At 46.1% G+C, this 19216-nt stretch overlaps 10 protein-coding genes across 10 annotated transcripts; 4 read left to right on the top strand and 6 right to left on the bottom strand.

Moving 5' to 3' along the window:
* Positions 1–1915, top strand: C8R40DRAFT_259698 (uncharacterized protein). Its single transcript, XM_046234518.1, has 7 exons — positions 1–65; positions 122–202; positions 257–520; positions 578–795; positions 845–965; positions 1022–1473; positions 1529–1915. Exons 1-7 carry the CDS (start codon positions 63–65, stop codon positions 1749–1751), a joined length of 1362 nt encoding a protein of 453 aa, XP_046091651.1. The 5' UTR covers positions 1–62; the 3' UTR covers positions 1752–1915.
* C8R40DRAFT_1032859 (Pkinase-domain-containing protein) lies at positions 1841–3337 on the bottom strand (the record flags this gene model as incomplete). Its single annotated transcript, XM_046223289.1, has 5 exons — positions 1841–1925; positions 1985–2050; positions 2104–2460; positions 2513–2797; positions 2859–3337. The coding sequence occupies 5 exons, from the start codon at positions 3335–3337 to the stop codon at positions 1841–1843; spliced, it is 1272 nt and encodes a 423-aa protein (XP_046091650.1).
* A 120-nt stretch (positions 3338–3457) lies between these two features.
* C8R40DRAFT_1158064 (Metallo-dependent phosphatase-like protein) lies at positions 3458–4936 on the top strand (the record flags this gene model as incomplete). The annotated part of the gene is made up of 9 exons (XM_046229695.1): positions 3458–3477; positions 3579–3702; positions 3772–3862; positions 3915–4201; positions 4256–4331; positions 4386–4450; positions 4500–4624; positions 4670–4748; positions 4886–4936. The coding sequence occupies 9 exons, from the start codon at positions 3458–3460 to the stop codon at positions 4934–4936; spliced, it is 918 nt and encodes a 305-aa protein (XP_046091649.1).
* A 665-nt stretch (positions 4937–5601) lies between these two features.
* Positions 5602–7489, bottom strand: C8R40DRAFT_263384 (tubulin-tyrosine ligase family-domain-containing protein). The gene is made up of 6 exons (XM_046234526.1): positions 7040–7489; positions 6819–6987; positions 6675–6764; positions 6277–6615; positions 5866–6224; positions 5602–5814 (listed from the first exon to the last, which is right to left on the bottom strand). Exons 1-5 carry the CDS (start codon positions 7456–7458, stop codon positions 5898–5900), a joined length of 1344 nt encoding a protein of 447 aa, XP_046091648.1. The 5' UTR covers positions 7459–7489; the 3' UTR covers positions 5602–5814; positions 5866–5897.
* A 1-nt stretch (position 7490) lies between these two features.
* Positions 7491–8742, top strand: C8R40DRAFT_1080782 (uncharacterized protein). Its single transcript, XM_046227097.1, has 5 exons — positions 7491–7831; positions 7889–8005; positions 8060–8155; positions 8205–8342; positions 8396–8742. The coding sequence occupies exons 1-5, from the start codon at positions 7562–7564 to the stop codon at positions 8666–8668; spliced, it is 894 nt and encodes a 297-aa protein (XP_046091647.1). The 5' UTR covers positions 7491–7561; the 3' UTR covers positions 8669–8742.
* Positions 8743–9530, bottom strand: C8R40DRAFT_1080778 (uncharacterized protein). The gene is made up of 2 exons (XM_046227096.1): positions 9199–9530; positions 8743–9147 (listed from the first exon to the last, which is right to left on the bottom strand). The coding sequence occupies exons 1-2, from the start codon at positions 9290–9292 to the stop codon at positions 8777–8779; spliced, it is 465 nt and encodes a 154-aa protein (XP_046091646.1). The 5' UTR covers positions 9293–9530; the 3' UTR covers positions 8743–8776.
* On the top strand, positions 9531–10457 carry C8R40DRAFT_1139504 (RNA polymerase I). Its single transcript, XM_046229462.1, has 4 exons — positions 9531–9672; positions 9723–9970; positions 10030–10064; positions 10123–10457. The coding sequence occupies exons 1-4, from the start codon at positions 9588–9590 to the stop codon at positions 10229–10231; spliced, it is 477 nt and encodes a 158-aa protein (XP_046091645.1). The 5' UTR covers positions 9531–9587; the 3' UTR covers positions 10232–10457.
* A 115-nt stretch (positions 10458–10572) lies between these two features.
* C8R40DRAFT_1165510 (uncharacterized protein) lies at positions 10573–12556 on the bottom strand (the record flags this gene model as incomplete). Its single annotated transcript, XM_046230705.1, has 4 exons — positions 10573–11082; positions 11134–12126; positions 12193–12368; positions 12415–12556. 4 exons carry the CDS (start codon positions 12554–12556, stop codon positions 10573–10575), a joined length of 1821 nt encoding a protein of 606 aa, XP_046091644.1.
* Positions 12557–12672: 116 nt separating this feature from the next.
* Positions 12673–16813, bottom strand: C8R40DRAFT_1033056 (uncharacterized protein; the record flags this gene model as incomplete). The annotated part of the gene is made up of 5 exons (XM_046223312.1): positions 12673–14034; positions 14090–14620; positions 14674–14999; positions 15051–15247; positions 15297–16813. 5 exons carry the CDS (start codon positions 16811–16813, stop codon positions 12673–12675), a joined length of 3933 nt encoding a protein of 1310 aa, XP_046091643.1.
* A 116-nt stretch (positions 16814–16929) lies between these two features.
* Positions 16930–19205, bottom strand: C8R40DRAFT_1233753 (Pescadillo N-terminus-domain-containing protein). The gene is made up of 5 exons (XM_046233338.1): positions 19029–19205; positions 18737–18980; positions 18422–18683; positions 17206–18369; positions 16930–17155 (listed from the first exon to the last, which is right to left on the bottom strand). The coding sequence occupies exons 1-5, from the start codon at positions 19147–19149 to the stop codon at positions 17096–17098; spliced, it is 1851 nt and encodes a 616-aa protein (XP_046091642.1). The 5' UTR covers positions 19150–19205; the 3' UTR covers positions 16930–17095.
* Between the last annotated feature and the right edge of the window lie 11 nt (positions 19206–19216).

The raw sequence follows: 19216 nt of genomic DNA, 5'->3' as shown, positions 1-19216 counted from the left end.
GAGTGACTACGTGACTTTCCGATCTTCCGCTCAACCCCAACCTTGAACTTGGGTTAGGACTTATGGTAACATCATGAATGTTTTCCCCGGGAAGACATGCTGAACCATCGTGACATTGCAGACTATCTTCCAGGGTATCCATTTTTATCTTCATCCCGAAATCCTGCCAGAGGTTCAAAACACCTTACGCCAGTCTATAGCAGTAATGATCAATTCTTTTTTTTTCTTATTTGTGCTTAATTATTCAATGATACAGGAACTCGGAGGGCAGGTCGACGGGAATGTACCGGATAGAGGATACGTTTTAGCAGACTTGCACAATCCGGAATCGCAGCGAGCCTTCCAGCTTTTCTCAGCGGAAAGATGGGTCGTACCGTTAACTTTCGTGGAAGCATGCAAAACCGCAGGAGCCCATATCGCACCTATTTTCCTCGAGTCAGAAGGGAGACCAATGCCTATTCACGTTCATGAAAGCATTGCAAATGTAAAATTCAGAGAAGCTTTGTACGAGAAGATTCTGGTGCGTTTTTTCTCTTTGTCCTCGTTTAACTCATGATTGACATGATGGTCTGAATAGTACTGTGCTGGTTTTCCCTATGCATCGCTCGAATCTGCACGCGTTATCATCGCCGATTCGAAGACGGATGTTTTCAATGCTTTGGTGAAACATTACCAGCTCACTCCCCACAAATACATCGAGTCTTTGGAATGGGTGGATAGATGTATCGAACGACAAGGAGTCTCCTTCACCCCTCATGTATTTAAAAATCCAGGTGGAAGAAGAGCGGGAGAAGAGTGAGTTGAGTTGATTTTCATTCAAGGTATCAATCTGACATTCGCATAGACGTACGCAGTTCACTGAAGAAGACGAACAAAAATTGTGCGAATGGATTGCTGCAAAGATTCCGTTCAAATCCACCGGTGGAAGAACCGGAAATAAATTATATCAGCAACTATGCGAAATGGTAAAATTGTTTCTACGTTGTCATGTATCTGCTGGTGGTTGATCTTTTTCCGGTAGAGTAACCATCCTGAATATTCCTGGGTTACCCGTCATACCTGGCAATCATGGCGAGAACGGTACAAGAAGAACGCAGGTCGCCTTGACAAGATTGTTGACAAGATTGTGTCAACTACGAAACCCAACCAGGGTGAGAAATGGCAATATGGCTACGTCCGCCAAGACGACGATAAACCCAAAAAGAAGCGGAAGCGTCTTTCCAAACATGAGGATGGACAAGAATTTGTTGTCGGCTCAAGCAGCGCCGGACAGGAATCTGTTCATGCAGATCCACACGTTGCTGCTAATTCCTCGCTAGGTCAGCTTGCTGGTATACTACGGCTAGCACCTCCTGGCAATAGAGAAGACGAATGGAGAATCAGAGATGGTCATGACCCGCCTCCCGCTTGGGCAAAATCGAGAGGCTCAAATGAACTCGAGGAGGGTCCCAATGTGCAGTGCGCAAAATCTGAGTGCGTGAACTGTCGTTTTCAGACTATTGTCAAAACTGAGATGTTGAACCGTCAGGGAACCACCCACAATAACGGACGATACCTTGCAGCTTGCAATCACGGTCGCCGTTGCTGGTCATGTTCTTGAACAGGAATTATCCGAGATTGCGCTGCAGACTCGCTTTACGGTGGAAGAGGTCCGAGAGTATTACGACAAGTACGGTGGAGACCTCGAACGAACCAGCAGACGGCTCCAAAAAATGAGAGAGCACTTAAATGCTCTTCCTGACGATGACTAACCAGACCACATAAAACCCTTTGTATTTTTGTACCTTGGAATCTTATTCGATATAGTGGGATAACCAACTCAGTGACCACACTGAACGTACTACATATCCGGATCGAACTCGGTGAATAGTTTATGGTCTGCCGCACGCGTAGGAGCAGACGGACTATCAAACACTTTGCGCTTCCTGATGAAAACAGACTTTTTGTGATTCGCAACATGTACTGTGCAATGGGTATGACGCACTTTTCGCCCGCCGCAGCGGAAGGGAACGACCCAAACAAGTCTGGATGCTTTGGAAGTGGCGACTCCCTGGAAAAGTGTCAACAATAAGATAGAACTAGTATATGAGAGGAATGACACACGTGAAGTAAGGATGGTCCAGAGCCTCTTCCGCCGATATTCGCTGGTCGGGATCGTATGTCAACAAAGACATTAGTAAGTCGATTCCTGCGGCAGTCATGTACTGGAACTTTTGTCGGAACTGATGAGGTTGAGGTGACGGAAGATTAATGGTTTTTGTGAGAGGTAATGAAGAATATCCGGGCCAGGAATTGTTAGTGGGTGGACCCAGAAGCTTGAAAATCATTGATATGAGTTCAAGCTCATTTTTGGCTTGAAAAAGTGGTTCTTTCAAGAGGAGTTCCGCGAATATACATCCAACGGACCACATGTCGACCGCTGTTGAGTATTTTTCCGCTCCTAGAAGTATTTCAGGAGCTCTGCAAATACAAAAGTTGAGTGAGCAGCCCATTAAAAGAGCAGGAGGCATACCGATACCACAGCGTAACCACGAGCTGGGTCATTCCCCCAACGCCGACAGGGTCTCCGTAGCGTCGGGCCAGACCAAAGTCTGCAACCATTATGGTTCCACGGTTGTTCATAAGGAGGTTGCTGGTTTTCAAATCACGATGAAGAATCCAGTTCGCATGACAATGCTTAACGGCGGATAGTAGCTGAAGCATCAGCGTCTTGATTTCTGACTGCAGAAATGGCGAAGGCATCAAGGTGAGGAGGGACTTGAGATCGTGCTCAATAAAATCCATGACGATGAAGACTCTTGACATAGAATACAACAGAACTTGAAACATGTAACTTGTAAATCGGCGACGGTACGTACTGAGTCAATGTATCGCCAACAACGACCTCTCGAATACCAACCACATTCTCGTGTCTGCACGCTATCAGCGCGTTAATCTCACGCAAGGAAGTTATCGGAAATCCATTCTTTTCCTCCTCCAATTTCAGCTTCTTTAAAGCGACTATATCACCGGTCTGCTTGTCTTTGGCACGGAAAACGACGCCATAGGTTCCTTCTTCGATTTGGTTCAATCTCTCGTAGCAGTAGACTGAGCGTGATGGAACCATAGGCGGGTGGTGAGTTCGAGGTGGAACATATATACTGTGTAAGGGGTATCTGGGTATTTGAGCAACTGGAGGTACTGCTGAGGCTGTAGGCCACTTGCTGGGCTTAGGTTTTATGCGACGTTTAACCGGATTAATGGTCAATTGCTGAGCTTCTTCGATATCATCATCAGAGTTTTGCCATCTAGATCGTTTCCTGGAAGGCGTTGATGGGCCAGCAGTCGATTCCGACATCGAAGTTGGTGAAGAAATCTGGAAGAGGTTTGATTTCTCACGTGTTCTCTTTCTCTTCCGCTCACCGATAATCTACTGTAGCTTCAACGTTTCAACCCTGCGACAATATTGGGTTCTCTAATGCCCAGCGATCTAGACGGGTCAGGTCTTTTCTTTCATTTTTTGAACCAGACATAACACTAAGACATTATATCACTGCTGTTCCATGTATCATCTCATTACTGCTAAACCTTCCAAACAGACAGATTGAGCAGCTCAAACGTTGCGAACCAATATCTGAAGAGCAAGTCAAGAGATTGTGTTTGAAAGCCAGAGAAATCTTGATTGAAGAGGGCAACGTCCAAGTAATTGATTCTCCAGTGACGGTACGCGTCGAAAACAGATCTATGTCAATCCGGTCCACTCGTTGAAAATTTAACAAACATCTCCAGTAGATATGTGGCGACATACACGGTCAATTCTTTGATCTCATAGAACTATTCAAAGTTGGGGGTTTTTGTCCAGACACAAATTATCTTTTCATGGGTGCGTCTTATCGTCATCATCCTGATAGTTATTGACCCAAATCAATTGGTAGGTGATTTTGTGGACCGGGGCTATTATTCTGTAGAAACTTTTCTCCTTCTCCTTGCTCTAAAAGTGCGATACCCAGAACGCATAACACTTATTCGAGGAAACCATGAGTCGCGACAAATCACTCAAGTGTATGGATTCTATGATGAATGTCAAAGAAAATACGGCAGCAGCAACGTTTGGAGATGGTGCTGCGAAGTGTTCGACTATCTTGCCTTGGGTGCTGTGGTAGACGGACGAGTATTCTGTGTACATGGGGGTTTAAGTCCGAATCTCCAAACAATCGACCAAGTATGTCATTTCTCTCTCACGTATGTCTTGATTTCTGGTGCTCATATACCGCAGATACGAAGCATAGACCGAAAACAAGAGGTGCCTCATGACGGGCCAATGTGCGACCTACTATGGTCAGATCCCGATGGTAAATGCGAATTAAGCACCCTTGTTCGTTACTCACAGCCCACCTTCCTACTAGATATTTCGGGCTGGGGATTATCTCCACGAGGTGCAGGTTTCCTTTTCGGCGCAGATATTACCAAGGTCGGACCTTTTCCAGAAGACCTGCATCCTGAAGCTAATTGCTTCGCAGGCCTTTGCCCATCATAATGCCATAGACCTGATTGCTCGGGCCCACCAGCTAGCAATGGAAGGCTTCAAGATGATGTTTGACAATACAATCGTAACAGTTTGGAGTGCCCCTAATTATTGTTATCGGTGAGTATTTCGTTCCCCTTTCAAATGAAGCTTACACAAGCGCAGATGCGGGAACGTTGCGTCAATATTACACCTAGACGAACATTTAAGCCAGGAATATAAGGTTTTTTCACATGCACCAGTGGTTCGTGTCTCTAATTCTCTTGCTATCATGTACTATCATGGACCGTCGAGGCGGGCTGTTCCATTCTGGGAAAACACCTACGGGTGGAGCTGTAAATCAATTAATCTATCTATCCACAAAACTGATGTCTGTATTAGGATGTTCGCTCTGTGCCTGCGAAACGCCCTCCGGCAGACTACTTTCTTTAGAGCTTTCTCAACCCAGGAATGATATGGTTAGTTTCACGTCATATAAAAACTGCACACATTTTCTTATCCAAATACACAATAGTTCAAACCTTGTGTTACATATCTGTATAGCTCCATTGCTCAATCTCAATCTCCTTGCGAATAATGTTACGGTGTTGACATTCTGTACATTCTAACTAAGGCTTACTAGAGGATTCATGAGTCGTTGAATATTCTTGATTGGTTGCCTCCTCGCGGTACCTGCTTCTGAGTTTGCTATGACACGAGTAATCAGTAGGCAGCCGTTCAACACTTTCAGGCTTCGGGCATCCTTCTGAGGAAGGGACAGCAACCCTGAACTCGGGAGATTCACTCAATAACGCCATCTATAAGTGCAAGGCCACTTCGATGTTGGAAAGGTGACTAACAGCAAGATACAATCGGAGAATGTTAGCTGAAGCTACGTGGGCTTGCGTACGGATAGCGTGAGTGTTGAGACAAGGGAGCACCGTGGAGGAGAATAAGAACTGTACGTCCAGGAATTGCGGTGCACGAAAATATCCTCTCTTGAGCTCTCTTGCTTGCTCCATCATCTAGGTGTGCAGGTACTCATTTCATTCCCGCCCTCTTCATGCTCAAGAATTTTGGACCCCATCCACCGTCCCTTGTTCTCTTATCTTTTCGCTGATGATTCCCTCATTTGACCCGTCCCGCTTGTGTATCGGAGCCAGCGCACAGTCCAGCTTGGTCAGGACTCTCCATTCACTGCCATTGGCTTCCCCGCAAAGACAATCAATCAACCATTCGTATATATCCTTACTCTGATAATCAATTACAGCGTAAGTATATTTCTGACATTCTTGAAACTGTCTCTCGTGTATCCGACGAGGTGACGCGCTCTTGCTTTATCATTAGAATCTGGTAAAATTTTAGGCGTAAATGAAACATACAAGGTGAGGCCTAGTGAAGCCACTCTTTGTCGTTATGTTAATCTCCGCACTTCAGTCTCCATACATTTAACTAAATTTCGGCGAGTCTCTCCCACTGGCCAACCGGAATCGTTTGACGAAATAGCGTCAGCTTGGACAGAGGACGACTGTTTGGCAAAGAAAGGTTCGACACAGACTTTGCCGATGTCTGCAAAGAGGTCCTCTAATATCCAAGCCAATCTCGGACCAGTTAGCTCGATTGCAGGCTCTGCGTTGATTTCCAGTAGCTTGACTTCGATTTTTGATTCATTTTCAATGTCTTTCGAGTCCTTTACAACAAGGAAGTCAACCCCAAACAGTTCGAAGGCGTTGGGGATTGCCTAAAAAGGACGAGATATTGTTGATTGAAAGGCGGAGTATGATTTTATTTACCTGGAAATTAATGGGATTTTCCAACGCAGCTTTGGATGTTTCTGCAAGAACGACTTCTATCTGGTGTAGGATGTCCGACACATCTTCGGCAGTCAGGATGGTTTGCTGTTCTGAGCCAGTTGACAGTATATGACAGCCAATGAGCTCATTCAAGAGCCTCACACCCTCCTCTCCGCGATTGGTCTGCAGTGAGGTATTGGTGAGATGTGGTGCAAGGTCTAGTATTTTGTCTTGCGGGTTAGGAGAAGAGTAAGGCACCGAGGAAAATAGAGCCAGGACGCGATTAAAAAGATATAATGTGAGTGCACCTGAGGCAACGCAGTACGCCCTTAAATGAAACTACCCGTTACGATGTCAGTCAAAGAATATCAAGATGCGATGTATTATTGTTGACAGACTTTATGTCCTTGAAGGATGTCTGGTTTTGATGTGTCAGGCCCGATAGGCACTTCTCTTGGGTCAATGAGCAAAGGATTCAAGATGTATTCCTGTAGAATTAACACTGGGTTACAATTGGTGAAGTTGAAGTAAAGTGTATTCACTTGTATGACAAAATGTCGCAGCTGTGATATTATCACAGCCGTGTTGGGTTCTTGTTCTTCATCTTCTTCATCGTCAGTTGCACTCTCATCCTCGAATTCCTCGAGGATTTTTTCCAACGTCCCTCGATCGTTGAAAATCCTTATACCATTTCCGCGATCGGCCATTCCTCTACACTGCAAATAAGATATCATTCTCACTCAATGGTGCCATATCACTCAACGGTTTTAAAATCCACCATTTCTGAGTATCTCCGAGTTCTTCGCCTAGTTCCCAAAGCTCGTCCGCAAACAGTTCATCGAGCTCATCAGCAAATGATATTTCGATTTCATATGTTCGAGGCCAAGCTGTTTTGAGCACAGACTCGGGATGTTTGGTGCAGTAAGAAAATATGCATCGGGATAGAAAGTGCTTCCTGATCAAGCTCTTTCGAATGATGTACGATGATTGAAGGATAGAATCGTTCCTGGAAAATTCGTGTTCGATTTCATCGTAAGAAGACCATTGGACGAGTGGAAATTTTAGAGGTGCATCAGGAATGGATGTAAGTATTTGAACTGGAATGTTAAGGGACTCCAGTGCTTTCCGAACTAATGATTCTGTAAACGGCGCAGCAGGCCATATACATGCGACCGTCAGCATAACTGGTCAAAGCAAGCACTCACTGCCGGCCGGCAAAGAAAATCATACGCCAAATAGACCCTGGGTCATCGAGTTAGGTTTCTAAACTCTTTTTCCTCGGGCCATGGGAGCAAACTATGTCTTTTCCCTGCAGCCTACCTTCACTCAAGGTTTTATCTTTGGGCAATTGTCCATTCTTGTTCTGCTGGTCTTCGTTCTCAAATACCTCTTCATGGATTCAACCAAATACCCATTCGAGACAACTTCATACCATCCGAGAATAAACAGCGATTCTATCATGCGGTCACAGAAGCCATACAACCAAGCTAGCGATGAAAATGAACTGAACAAGGCGGATGAATCAGCGGAATGGTTGAATTTACTTTTGCATCAAGTGTGTGCTATCTTGCGTTAAAATCTTCTTCCTGTTCGATACTTACTATTCGTCAAGATCGTCGGAACGTACAGGTCCAAACTTCGAAATGACCTTCCTGGTGCAAGTGGAGATGAAGTTGCCCGAAAACGAGTAGAAGACTACGCGAATAAGATACGGCCTGCAAGCTTTCTTGTGAGATACCGGCGGCTTGCTCAGGAATTTTCGTTATCGCTGATGATATTCAAGGATACAATCGTCGTCCATTCTGTAGACCTTGGCTCTTCAGCGCCACATTTATGCAATGGACGTCGCGTTCATCCTTCACCATCTTCCAACCCACAAGTGAGCCTTTACATTTCGTCATTATGTACGCTCTATCAACTCGGTCCAGGAAATTGAATTTGACGTGAATTATGTGGACTCTGTCTCTATCTCTCTTTCTACTTCATATTTATTCAACTACCCAATGCCACTGTTTGCTCGGCTTCCCGTCGCCCTCACCATTTCATTATCACTTTTCAAATCTTCTGTGAGCAATTTGTTGTCCTGAAGGGCGTTCGGATTCCCTAAAACTCTCTGCAGGTAACCATCACACCTCCAATACACACTTCTCCAGCACCAACATTAACATTCTCCATATCACCGACGTTCACCCTCGACCTCACGACAATGTCTCTCATGGGTAGTCGAGCAAAGCTTGCCAACGTCCCAAAGTTACATGATTTGATACAACACCAAGTCCATCGTGTACTTGCCGCGAAGGGTGTTTGGAAAGTGGTTCTACCAGGATTAGCGACTGTCGACGAAGTGAAGCAAGAAGTAAATAATGAAATGGCGGATGCTGCTCCATCATGACATGTTGCTATACTAGACGAATGTGCATACCATACCTGTATTTAATCCTAATAAACCCGTGTCACTGTTCGAGTTCAACTGTATCTTCGTACGACATCGCATGAATGGTCATATTCCGATCTCGTCCATCCACTGTTCAATCTTGACAAAGGCATCTTGGCCTTCCACATCATTCACTACGATCCTGTCCACTCTGTCATCTTTGGCTAGCCTATTCCCAGCAACTTGTAAATTGGCCATTCCTTGCGGGGTATCCACAATTGCAATTGGAAACTTCAGTTCAAAGTTAAACTCTGGTAGGGCATGGGATAAAAGAGATTTAGATAACAGAGAATGGTTGGACGCAGGAGGTGATATGAGAACCAGTCCGGAAGCGGGATTGGACGAGATGTATGTTTGAGTAATAAGACACGCAGCGCCTCTAGCAAAGAAAACCGGCGGGAAGGGATTGAAGGACGCTCTGACAACGCTTTTGAGTTCTGTACTCGGGATATTAGAGCAATCAATTGAAACGTGAGAGTGGTATGCACCCGATTCAAAATCTTGCATTCTGTTCACGGAACTTGCATCGGTAGATAGCGATAGGTCAGTATCTAGAGAAGTATATCCCTTCTCAGAGTACATCTGGGCCAGAACGGTGAACTTGGAAAGATTTAGAAGTCGCAATTAATCCAGCTTCTTGCACGTAGTTCATTCACCCTTGACGAGAAGACGATTGGTCCCATTGGGTTGCAGAAACAAAGACCAGAGGTGTAGGAACAATCCTTGGCGCAGAGGAGGGCGGTTCTCGGACAAAGAAAGAAGATATCGGTCTCTGAAAACGAGTACGCGCTTGGGTTATTGGGCGTAAGAGGGAGAAAACCATCACGATGCGAGAATCCGGATTTGGTAATCATTTTCCTCCTTGCTTTCTTCCGCCATGACCTCCGTCTCGTCCAACGTCGTCTTTGACGACATTTTTAATATCAGTTCTATCGACAAAGAGGGCAAAAAATTCGATCGAGGTTCGATCTTTGAGAATATATATTCTTTTGGCCTTCTTAACACAACTCAGTGTCCAGGCTTTACGCGCATTCAAAAAACTACGATATGGATCTTACTCTAGACTATAATATTGAACTTTTCCCTCTGGCCGTGAATCAAAATTTTGCGCTGGCATTAGCATCCTCGTTGGCTCGTGGTCCTCCGACAACAAATCCAGATGCAAATGAGGACGAAGACAAGGACAGGGATGTTTGGCGGCCTGATGGCAAAGGACGCAGAGGTTTAGAAGAGGACTATGACTATGTCATGTATGGGAAGGTCATTGAAAAACGCCTCTCAACAGCTTTCAGCCTTTCGCTCATTTCGACTACATTTAGATCTATAAATTTGACGGAGGAGATTCCGATTTCGTGTAGGTGCTATGAGCTAAACTCTTGTCAAGTCCATTCCGGTTCATTCTTCTTGAACAGAACTGCATATATCTCATTTGGTGGCCTTCTCATGTCTTTGACCGGCTCCTTTCGACATATGACCAACATCGTTTTGGGAGATTCGATATACGTATTGCTACGGAGGTAGCGAATGCAACAGCATCAGCCTAAATGCGGACTTACTTACCCTGAAAACATATCTACATACGCCTCACCCGCCGCTGTTGGATGGCCATCGCTAAAGGCTAAAGCGTAAAAGCTCAGCAGGCAGTATTGAAAATCCAAATCCATGTAGGTGTAATAATACAAAACTGTAGAGCGAAAGGACATCTATCAAGTTTATCATGAGCATAGCAGTAATGTGAAACAAGATTACAATCCGAAGAGCAAAAGCAAGTAATGAGTGTTTGAGATGCTAGATGACTGTTAGACCAAAAGGAATGAGAAAAACTCGAAATAAATAACCGTAAATTTCAGATTCGTAAAATATCATGAAGCTCTCAATTCCCTCAGTTTCGGGATAACGTCGCCAACTTCCGCCTCTTTGAGGTTACCCCGACCACCCCAGAAACGTCGAGTATTAGTCCGGACACCGACTTGTACGCTGGGCTCGACTCGTACAGGCTCCCACTTTTCACTAGGGGCAATATGGTGCATAGGCTCCAATGCATGACCTGTAGGGGGCATCGAGGCAGTGATGTCCTGATACTCGACGCCGAAAAACTGGGTAAGCTTGGCTGCTCTACGCCGACGCTCCCGGAAGTTCTCGTCAATGTTAGAATCGATAGATGAGGATTCGGCGCTGTGAATGCTCGTTGACGAGGGAGAGATCGAATGGTCGACGTCGAGATTTGATTGTATATCGCAATCACGCAACGACGTCGCCGCAGACAGAATGGAAGTTCCACTTGTCTCAGCTGAATGAACTTGAGTTGAATCAAGTTGTTGAATTTGTACCGTGTCAGGGGGAGCAGGCGGAGGGGTAAGGACTCCAACAGCCTGTGTAGAGAATTGTCAGATATATTCATACTGGATAGATAAAAGACATACCGATTCAACGCCGTCCGGAACCTGCTTCCGATTCATACTTCCAGACTTTTGAGAAAGCTGGGGATAGAAATCGACAATACTGTCTACTTCTCCAAGTTTCTTCTTCCTGTTAGCACTGAGAGATCGGCTTCGATGCAAGGGTCCATTCGAAACCGCCTCATCCGACCGTGAAGCAGCTCTCGCCAACGAAGCGTCATAGCTTTTTCGAGCTTTGAGCGCATGGGGTGCAGTAGTCTTTGCTTTATCTTCTCCCAAATCTCGGCGCGGTTTAATCAGTCGACGGGTTTGCAGTTCGTCAGACATTTGAGGTGTTGACGAGAATATGGGTATCAATGCGCGCACATCGTCTGAAAATGGTTTCGGACGTGTCCAAACATGCAGAGGTGGTTGCTGGCGATGCTGGGTGGGTATATGTTCCGAAAACGCGTCGATACTCTCTCGCGGGAGTGAAGGAACGGGGGGAATCGCTTCTCGGTCCGAAACTTCAATTCGATTTCCGCTCTCCGACGAGCTGGCCAAATCGGACTGAGAGGAGAATTTACGCCCTGTGTGCTGTTTCAACTGCAGTTCCGAGTCAGAGCCATGTGTGGAGATTGACCGGCGGTGACGGGGAGTTTTATTTGGAACGCGCGAATTGTTAGAAGTAGGCAGAAGGTCTGGCACTTCTCCGAAAACTCTGCTGAGCTTACGAGCTTTCTTCAGCAGCCTAGCCTTTTCCTTCGCGTCTAGTTCGTTTGTCGTCGGTGGGATGGGCTCGTCAGAGAAATTGGCATCTATACGCATGGGCGACCGAGGTATAATTGGGATTGAACCTCCGGAATTGACACGAAATAGAGTCTTTGGACCACTGAAAGAGCTCGTCGGAGTGTAACGCTCCATGGTGTCAACAGTCGCGCTCGTGAGATAGGATTCGCTCGATATACCAGGTTGGGGGGATTTCTTCTGTGCCGAAAGCTGCAAAAAGAGGGAAAAACGATTACGAGATGGTTTGGGCTGAACATAATTCAGGGAAGCCATAAAAGTTAGAATCAGATGGTTGGTTGCTGGGGTGCAACTGACAGTGAATAGAATATGCTGTTCAAGAAGTAGCTGTACGAATGGTAAGGGAGCACGGCGTACGAAGCCTGGTCTCAACCGCGCACGATTCTCTTCAACGGAAGACAGTAGAGGTTCTGGGAAAGGTGGACGGTGAATGAATGAATTGGAAGGGGTCCCAGGGGAAACACGGCTTTCCACTTAAAATCAGCAATAAGCGAGCCCATTGATTTGGAAGCAAGATACTATCATTGGAAGAACCTGGGAAGAACCAAAGTCGGCGTGTCGGTGATGGGCATACATCGCGTTGTTTTTTTTTGACGCGCTCCAGGACCATTCCCCATTCCATGATTCCCATCCCAGGTGTTGGCGTTTCATCATGATCCATTAGTATTAATAGTAGATGGTACAGTCTACTTCCTTCTACTAATCTAGCTTTAACGATAACTTAAAAAAATACATAGTCAACATAAATCCAGTCAAACAAAGCAGCCTCATTCGACATTATCGGGACGGATCCCGCTCAAATTTTCGCGCTAGTCCGATAGCAGAAGGAACACGAACAAGCGAGACTCGGTGAGCGCAACGTGTTTTGTTCCATTCTTCAGCCTGCTCTTCGGCGCTCTCTCGGGCGCTGTAATACTTTTCGTGGTGATTTATTTCGTCGTGACTTGCCCTGGGGGACGTTACGTTTGAAAGCAGTTCCGCCGTTCTCGAAGGTAGCGGAACAACGTCGTCTTCCTCTCGGAACAACTCAGGATTCAAAGAGCCAGAGCTACTGTTTCTCAAGGAAATATCAAGTTCGTAGGGATCCGGACCCTCAGGAGAGAAAATATCATCATTCGAATTCCATTCCGGCCCAAAGTCAAAGGCGGAATGGAACGATTGAAGTGAGCCTGCAGTGGATTCTGATTGATGCACAGAAGGAGTATACATCTTCGGTGGTATAGAGACTTCCGGTGATGCGAGACCGTTCGACTCATGAAATGAGAGGGTCATACGAGGGACAGGTGGTCGCTGGTGGCTTTGTAGTGTTTCCAGGGCTGCTCGGAGAGCGATTTTGTTTGCCCGACTCCAATTTTGGCTTTCAGTAGTCATGTCATTGAGCAAGACTTTCCGATGGCATGTGTATTTTGCAAGATCGAGTCGGACTTGCATGACACGCTTAGCAATATTTTGTACGGCCATTGAAAGCCGTTCACGTGTGGATCTTTGGAAAGGCGTGAGAGTGGCTACGTTCTTGGCGAAGCGCAAGTCAGACTCGAGCTGACTCTGAGATGCAGATATCTTGGTATCCAATTCACGAATCTTTGACAGCACTATGCGAGACCGTGGCGGTAAATGTGAATCATCTTCAGGTAATGAATCTGTTCGTTCAACATTGTGTTCTTCAATTGGAGGTTCGCTATCGGGTGAAGCACAGCGTCCAGCCGCGAGATCTGCTTTCACCTGGTCAAATGTTGCCTTGAATTGGTCAGCCCCTTCGACTTCTGGGGCTACCGGAACGTCGTTATCTATAACCGATGAGGAACTCATCGTGGTAACTCGACGTTTGGGTAAAGCTCTTTTGAAGGGTGAATCTGACTCCCCAGAAAGCATATCCATGAGATCTCGTGATGCCTCGCTACCCCATTCCGACTTGGTTTGATTGTGTTGGAGATCGTGGAGGTGAGAAGTGGCTGCAGCGACACCAGTAAGCTGTACGTCTTTGCCGGACATTCCAACAGGTCGCATTTGGACCCCTGTGGACTTAAATGCACTAGCGTAGTTTATCCTAGATATCCACTCGTTCATTTCGAACTCGCTATCGGTTCCAAAAAGGAATTGCCGTCCATCAGCTAATGCGAGTCGAAATATGTTATCATGCTGCAAAGAAAATGTTTCAATAAGTCCTTGATATCTAAAGGGTAAAATGACATACCTTGAGATAGGACTGGTCATAGACAGCCACCGCATTTTTCAACGATATAACCTCATTAGGCGTGAATATAGCAGTTTGAGGGAAGAACCCAGATTCAGTGGAGGTCCCGTTTTGATTGAGAAACATGGTAGCCCAAGCAGGATCGCGAAGAAAAAGCAGTTGAGAGCCAGTTAGCACTACGCTGAAAGACTTCCATTTACGATTTGAGGCTTTTTTCCCTCCTTCCAGAATGTCCTCTTTCCGGTTCAACGAACCCACTTTCGTAACCTTGAGACGCCACGTCTCAGTTCCTGGTGCATATAGATCGCTGCCTGTTGCAAATGGCCCCGAGGTGCTGCCCCCTGAACTAAAAAACGGGGATGATGGTGGTGCTCGAGATGAGTCTAGTGGGCCCATGACAATAACATTGGGATTGACAAATGCACGTTGAAGTTCTTCTTCATTCCATGGACCTCCAGTACCTTGGGCTGAATAGGGTTCGGTTAAGGGAACGAATATCTCAACATCTACTTTAAGGTGACTAAGTAGATTCTACGAAGTTGGATAAATTACAATGCGATGAGAAAAGACTTTTAGTTACTCACATTGGAGATAAGGTAATATGGATCAACCTTATTGCCCTTTCCAAGAAGTGTCGAGCCGTTAACATTACTAAACGAGCTGCCGGATGGTAACCCTCGATTCCCGTCGACGTTGTAAATGTGCTGACCATTCACGTCCACAGGGTCTTCCACGAAAATGAAAGGCGCGAAAACAATGTTGTCATAGAAATAATCCAGTACCTCCGGCGCCACACCAGGCATGCGAGTATTCTTGATATAATCTGCTTTAGTCATTTTCCGTTTATTGCTTTTATTGAAAGCATCAGTGTGGAGCATAATACAGCTAAAGGACAAAACATATGGCTGGTCTATCCACCAGGTCTATAAGCAGGCAAGATCGGTAAACATTTGATGCTTACCTTCCGAAGTGAAGAGATTAGGATGAAGTTGATGATAATGAGAAGCAAAAGCTTGCATAACACGATCAATTTGTTGTGTCTCTCGAGGTAGACCGACATCCATAAGTAGTCTGCGGAGAGCAACATCAAGAGGATCATTGTCGAAATCAAAACGACCAATATAAGATCGTAATGCCTGAACATGGAACATATCATTGCTGCATAGAATGTGAGTAATTGCGAATATTTCTCCATCGAGTAAATTACCTCGAGGCTAAAATTCCACCAATTTCTGCTTTACTGACGGAGACCATCAAACGGCTCAAATAAACCTCTGGAGACTCTTCATCCATTTGAGGTTTGGGTATCTGCGTAGGTTTAGAAGTGGATATTCGCAAGGGTGAAGGAGATGTTAATATTGGAGTCGAAGGAGCGGGATGAGAGTGATTGGCTGAATAGGGAGAGAAGAGGTTCATCGAAAGACGACGAAGAAGAGGCGGATTTGTCTGCGCGCGCGGCCGCTTTGATGGTGATGGTGCTTCGAATATAGAAAGTTTTTCCCTTGTCCCTATGGCAGGTGAAGTCAAAGGTGAGGCAATAAATTCAGAAGAGCCTGCGGACGTGAATCTGGAAAGCTGGGGACGGGAATGAGAAGCATCTGCAGTCAAAGGTCTACGGACTTTCTCCGGCTGAGGGACTTCAGGAGCTGGAAGGATCAGACTAGGTAGCTCAAATTCTGAAGCCTTCAACAATGAACGCCTGTTTCGTTCGGAATGACTTCTAGAAAGAGTTCGAGCATGATCAGGCTTGAGCGATTGTGATGTAGACTTCACCATGTCGACGTTAAACGGTGACAAAGGAGGGAGAGGAGGAAGGGGTGTAAGGTTTATATCACTTTTACGAGCTACAGGAAGGGTGTCAGGGGATGTCGCCTTTTTCCTTGACCAGAATGAAGCTCTTCGGGTCAACTTGTTCGGGGGATGGGTTGCCGACTGAGGCGCCGTTTTCTCCGTCTCTTTGCCTTTCCCTTTCGAATCCGATGTACCAAGTCCAAGAAAGCCGGAGGGACCCAATGAAAGGCCGCGAGCGCGCCTCTGATTATGAGCATTGGATGGTAGTGACACTGATGCGGTAGAGATCGCTCGCTGTTTCATTTGCCCTTTTTGCTCCTTTCTGAGAGAAAGCAATTCCGGCGAAGAGGGAGTAGATATAAACGCGACGCTGTTAGTTTCAGCTGAAGACGAAGAAGATGAAGCAAGAGGAAGAACATGAGTTAAACTCAGTCCTAGGGACGCTTGCGCCAGAGCAGTGGTTGACGTCGGCCTCGGTGGACTTCCGAGAGAGAGTCTCGTAGGGTCGGAGGAAGGGAATAAGGTAGGCGATAAGGTCTCTTGTTCTAAGGAGGTTCTCTGCGAAGTTTCACGCGAATCGGCCAATGGAGTATCATGCCCACTGCTACTACTACTTTCTGGCGTTGGTGGCAATTCCTTGTCCACTATTAGTCTGGAGGAGCTTGGAAAGCCCATTTCATCCACGTGAGATCGTTTTGGTGGATGCCTTGGAGACACCGTACTGTTACTGTACGGTACTGGAGCTGCTCTCTTCCTCCAATGAGGCAATGAGAAGAAATGGGTCGTAGTCTGCGTGGTGGTGGTAACAACTTCAGTGGTCGTGACTGTCGTCTCTGCAAAGAGCAGGCTGGTAGGATCGTCTTCCTTGTACGGGGGAGGAGTTCCAGGGTGAACACTGTTGTGCCGCGAAGCGAAGGGGTTCAAACCAACCATGCAGAGGTAAGAACGAGATGGGCTGCGGAATTTCGATCAAGAAATCCGTTTTTCCGCCCAAGTTTATTGATACTGAGGTCGACGATGACAGTATATTAAAGGCTGAGAGTTAGATAGTGGGCTTGCGCGAATTACAGCGCTACCTCGTGTGACGCGCTCTCACGCCCCTAACTTCAAAGCTCAACTTGAAAGATCTACCAGATTGACTACATACAACAAAAATGTGGCAGAGATGTGAAGATGTACGTGTCCACAATGTACTGTAGATCAACTCTATGATGTCTAACCCAGTTTGCGTTTTTGCTTGTGAAGATTCTTCTTCTTTTCTTCCAATTTTGAGCGCTGAGGAATGGTTAACCGACGGATTCAAAAAATCTACGTTGCAGACATACCTCGAGATTGCGCTTGTCCTGGCTGTGCTTCACCTTCTCGTACAGCTTCTTTTGTTTGTTGCTCATCATCATTTTGTTCATGTCCGTCTCCGCCTCGTCAACGCCATTAGATGACGACTTCTTCGACTTGCGACGCGATTTCGCGACCTCCTTTTCGAATGTACTAGGATCAATGCCTGCTGCTTCCGCGGCTAGTTCCGCGGCTCTTAAAGTCGCGGAGTCTTCCGTAGCAGCAGTGGCTACTGCTTGTAGAACCTCGTTCTCTAAATCGGCATCTTCAATTTCGACATCCTCGCCCTCAATCTCGCTTTCATCTTCATCTGCAGCAGCCTCCTCGTTCGCGAGTGCAGCCGGATCATATGCACCCTCGTATTCTCCAAACGGACTCAAATGAGGAGGAAGAGTTTGCCCTTGAGCATACGGCGCTTCCAGGAGAATTTTGCCAGCATTTATTGAGTCTACAACCCATTGGGGTTGAACATATCTCCTCTTTAACCGCCGTTCTCGTTGTTCATCAGTTTCTGAGGGTTGTTCAATCACTGGCCGGTCTATGATAACATGGGTTATAGAGTCATCCGATTCATCGAATGGGGAGCCTCCGCCAGATGATGCCGGCCAGCCAATTTTACCACCGAACGATCGCACGAGGAATTCGAATATTGGGCGAGAGGTCTCACGTGAAAGCCAGAAGGTGTAAGGAGCAAATAGCGAGGTGTTGATCGACTGAGGCAGAGCCTTTAAAGATTGTAGAGTAGGTAGTGATGATGCCATTTCAGCGTCCGATTTCGAAGGCTGGACTATAAATTCCTCTTCGGTTTCGCCAAAGTTATTTTCGACAGTGGGTGCATCAACGTCCATATCATCTGCATTAGAAGATGATGAAGCAATATTTTTGATTGTCTTGTAAACATCCCTCCCTGATACCTGACGGCCTTCGACCTCCACGACCTTGACCTTCGTTACTGCGGGCTTGTCTGATTTTTGTGACGCCTCCTGCAAAAGATAAGCTCCGACACCGGCGGCACTTTCATCTCGTTTTGCGTCTAGAGGTGGGGGGTATACTAGACCGACGTCTGTATAAAGCTTGAAGAACACGAAACCAAGGAGTGTCTGATACAACTCCAGGAAAGTCAACATTACTCGAACGTCCACATCGACCGGGATCTGTGCGAAAAATTTGAAAATGGTTGAAATGCGAACAGTGGTTAGGACGTACGTTTTGTGTAAATTGATAGGGTACGAGCCATGTGATGGTTTGGTCCATAACTTCAGCCTGGTAATATACACCCTTGATAGACAAGAACGCTTTTCGCAGTGAATGGGAGCGCATAATATACAGTTGCCATTCAGCCGCAAGCCGAGAGCAGTTTTCGACCAAGGAAGGGGGGATACGAGGATTTGAAGGGAGCGAAGCAAAAAGAAATATCATGCAAAGGGCATCGTCGATATCCCGTAATGCGTCGATGAAAGTAGGATATCTTTAGAAATTGAGTTTACGAACTATGGTCGAGAACATGCTACCATAACATACCTTTCCTTGATGATGTGATCCAGCTTGTACACTGGCTTATTTTCCTCTAAACTTTTAGCACTGCTCCATTCCCCTCGACCAAGAGCTCGTGACAACTTTTTAGCAAAGGCCTTGTGTTCCCGAAGCTTCTTAAGGACAGGCTCGTGTGCCAGATAAGCAATATCTTTTGCGTAGTAGAAGGACGTCGGGGCAGAAGATCCTTTATTGGCACGTTTCCTACTTTTGGGCTCCCGGGGGAAGATACCTATCGAGATGAGTTAGAAGTGAAGGTGTATAATTTTCATTGTGTTACCCTTTAAAATACAGAGGCGACGGAAATCTGCAAGAGAGCATTGAAGCTTCTTGATAGCTATGGAGCGAGTAACATATGCTTTAGCTGCACCAGCGTTTCCTTTCTGCCTCAAGCGACCCATACTGAACGAGAGAAGTGCAAGTAGACGGTGAGAGAAAAGATTAGGCGTCTAATTTGACAGAAGGAAA

Source organism: Lentinula edodes (genome assembly GCF_021015755.1).
Source record: "Lentinula edodes strain Le(Bin) 0899 ss11 chromosome Unknown C8R40scaffold_2, whole genome shotgun sequence".
Lineage (NCBI taxonomy): Eukaryota > Fungi > Basidiomycota > Agaricomycetes > Agaricales > Omphalotaceae > Lentinula > Lentinula edodes.
The sequence above is the reverse complement of the archived record's forward strand: the minus strand, read 5'-3'. Positions and strand labels throughout refer to the sequence as shown.

Coding starts and splice junctions, on each gene's coding strand:
- C8R40DRAFT_1139504 (XM_046229462.1), top strand. CDS start 9,588: ATGACCTCCGTCTCGTCCAACGTCGTCTTTGACGACATTTTTAATATC. Junction 9,673..9,722: donor GGGCAAAAAATTCGATCGAG/GTTCGATCTTTG, acceptor AACACAACTCAG/TGTCCAGGCTTTACGCGCAT. Junction 10,065..10,122: donor GGAGGAGATTCCGATTTCGT/GTAGGTGCTATG, acceptor CTTCTTGAACAG/AACTGCATATATCTCATTTG.
- C8R40DRAFT_1080782 (XM_046227097.1), top strand. CDS start 7,562: ATGGGAGCAAACTATGTCTTTTCCCTGCAGCCTACCTTCACTCAAGGT. Junction 7,832..7,888: donor TGAATTTACTTTTGCATCAA/GTGTGTGCTATC, acceptor CTATTCGTCAAG/ATCGTCGGAACGTACAGGTC. Junction 8,343..8,395: donor TATCACTTTTCAAATCTTCT/GTGAGCAATTTG, acceptor AACTCTCTGCAG/GTAACCATCACACCTCCAAT.
- C8R40DRAFT_1233753 (XM_046233338.1), bottom strand. CDS start 19,149: ATGGGTCGCTTGAGGCAGAAAGGAAACGCTGGTGCAGCTAAAGCATAT. Junction 18,684..18,736: donor GATCACATCATCAAGGAAAG/GTATGTTATGGT, acceptor CAATTTCTAAAG/ATATCCTACTTTCATCGACG. Junction 17,156..17,205: donor AGGACAAGCGCAATCTCGAG/GTATGTCTGCAA, acceptor ACCATTCCTCAG/CGCTCAAAATTGGAAGAAAA.
- C8R40DRAFT_263384 (XM_046234526.1), bottom strand. CDS start 7,458: ATGCTGACGGTCGCATGTATATGGCCTGCTGCGCCGTTTACAGAATCA. Junction 6,616..6,674: donor ACATCCTTCAAGGACATAAA/GTCTGTCAACAA, acceptor CGTAACGGGTAG/TTTCATTTAAGGGCGTACTG. Junction 6,225..6,276: donor AAAATCCCATTAATTTCCAG/GTAAATAAAATC, acceptor CGTCCTTTTTAG/GCAATCCCCAACGCCTTCGA.
- C8R40DRAFT_259698 (XM_046234518.1), top strand. Junction 796..844: donor GGAAGAAGAGCGGGAGAAGA/GTGAGTTGAGTT, acceptor ACATTCGCATAG/ACGTACGCAGTTCACTGAAG. Junction 1,474..1,528: donor GTGCAGTGCGCAAAATCTGA/GTGCGTGAACTG, acceptor TTGAACCGTCAG/GGAACCACCCACAATAACGG.
- C8R40DRAFT_1080778 (XM_046227096.1), bottom strand. CDS start 9,292: ATGTACTCTGAGAAGGGATATACTTCTCTAGATACTGACCTATCGCTA. Junction 9,148..9,198: donor AATGCAAGATTTTGAATCGG/GTGCATACCACT, acceptor TCCCGAGTACAG/AACTCAAAAGCGTTGTCAGA.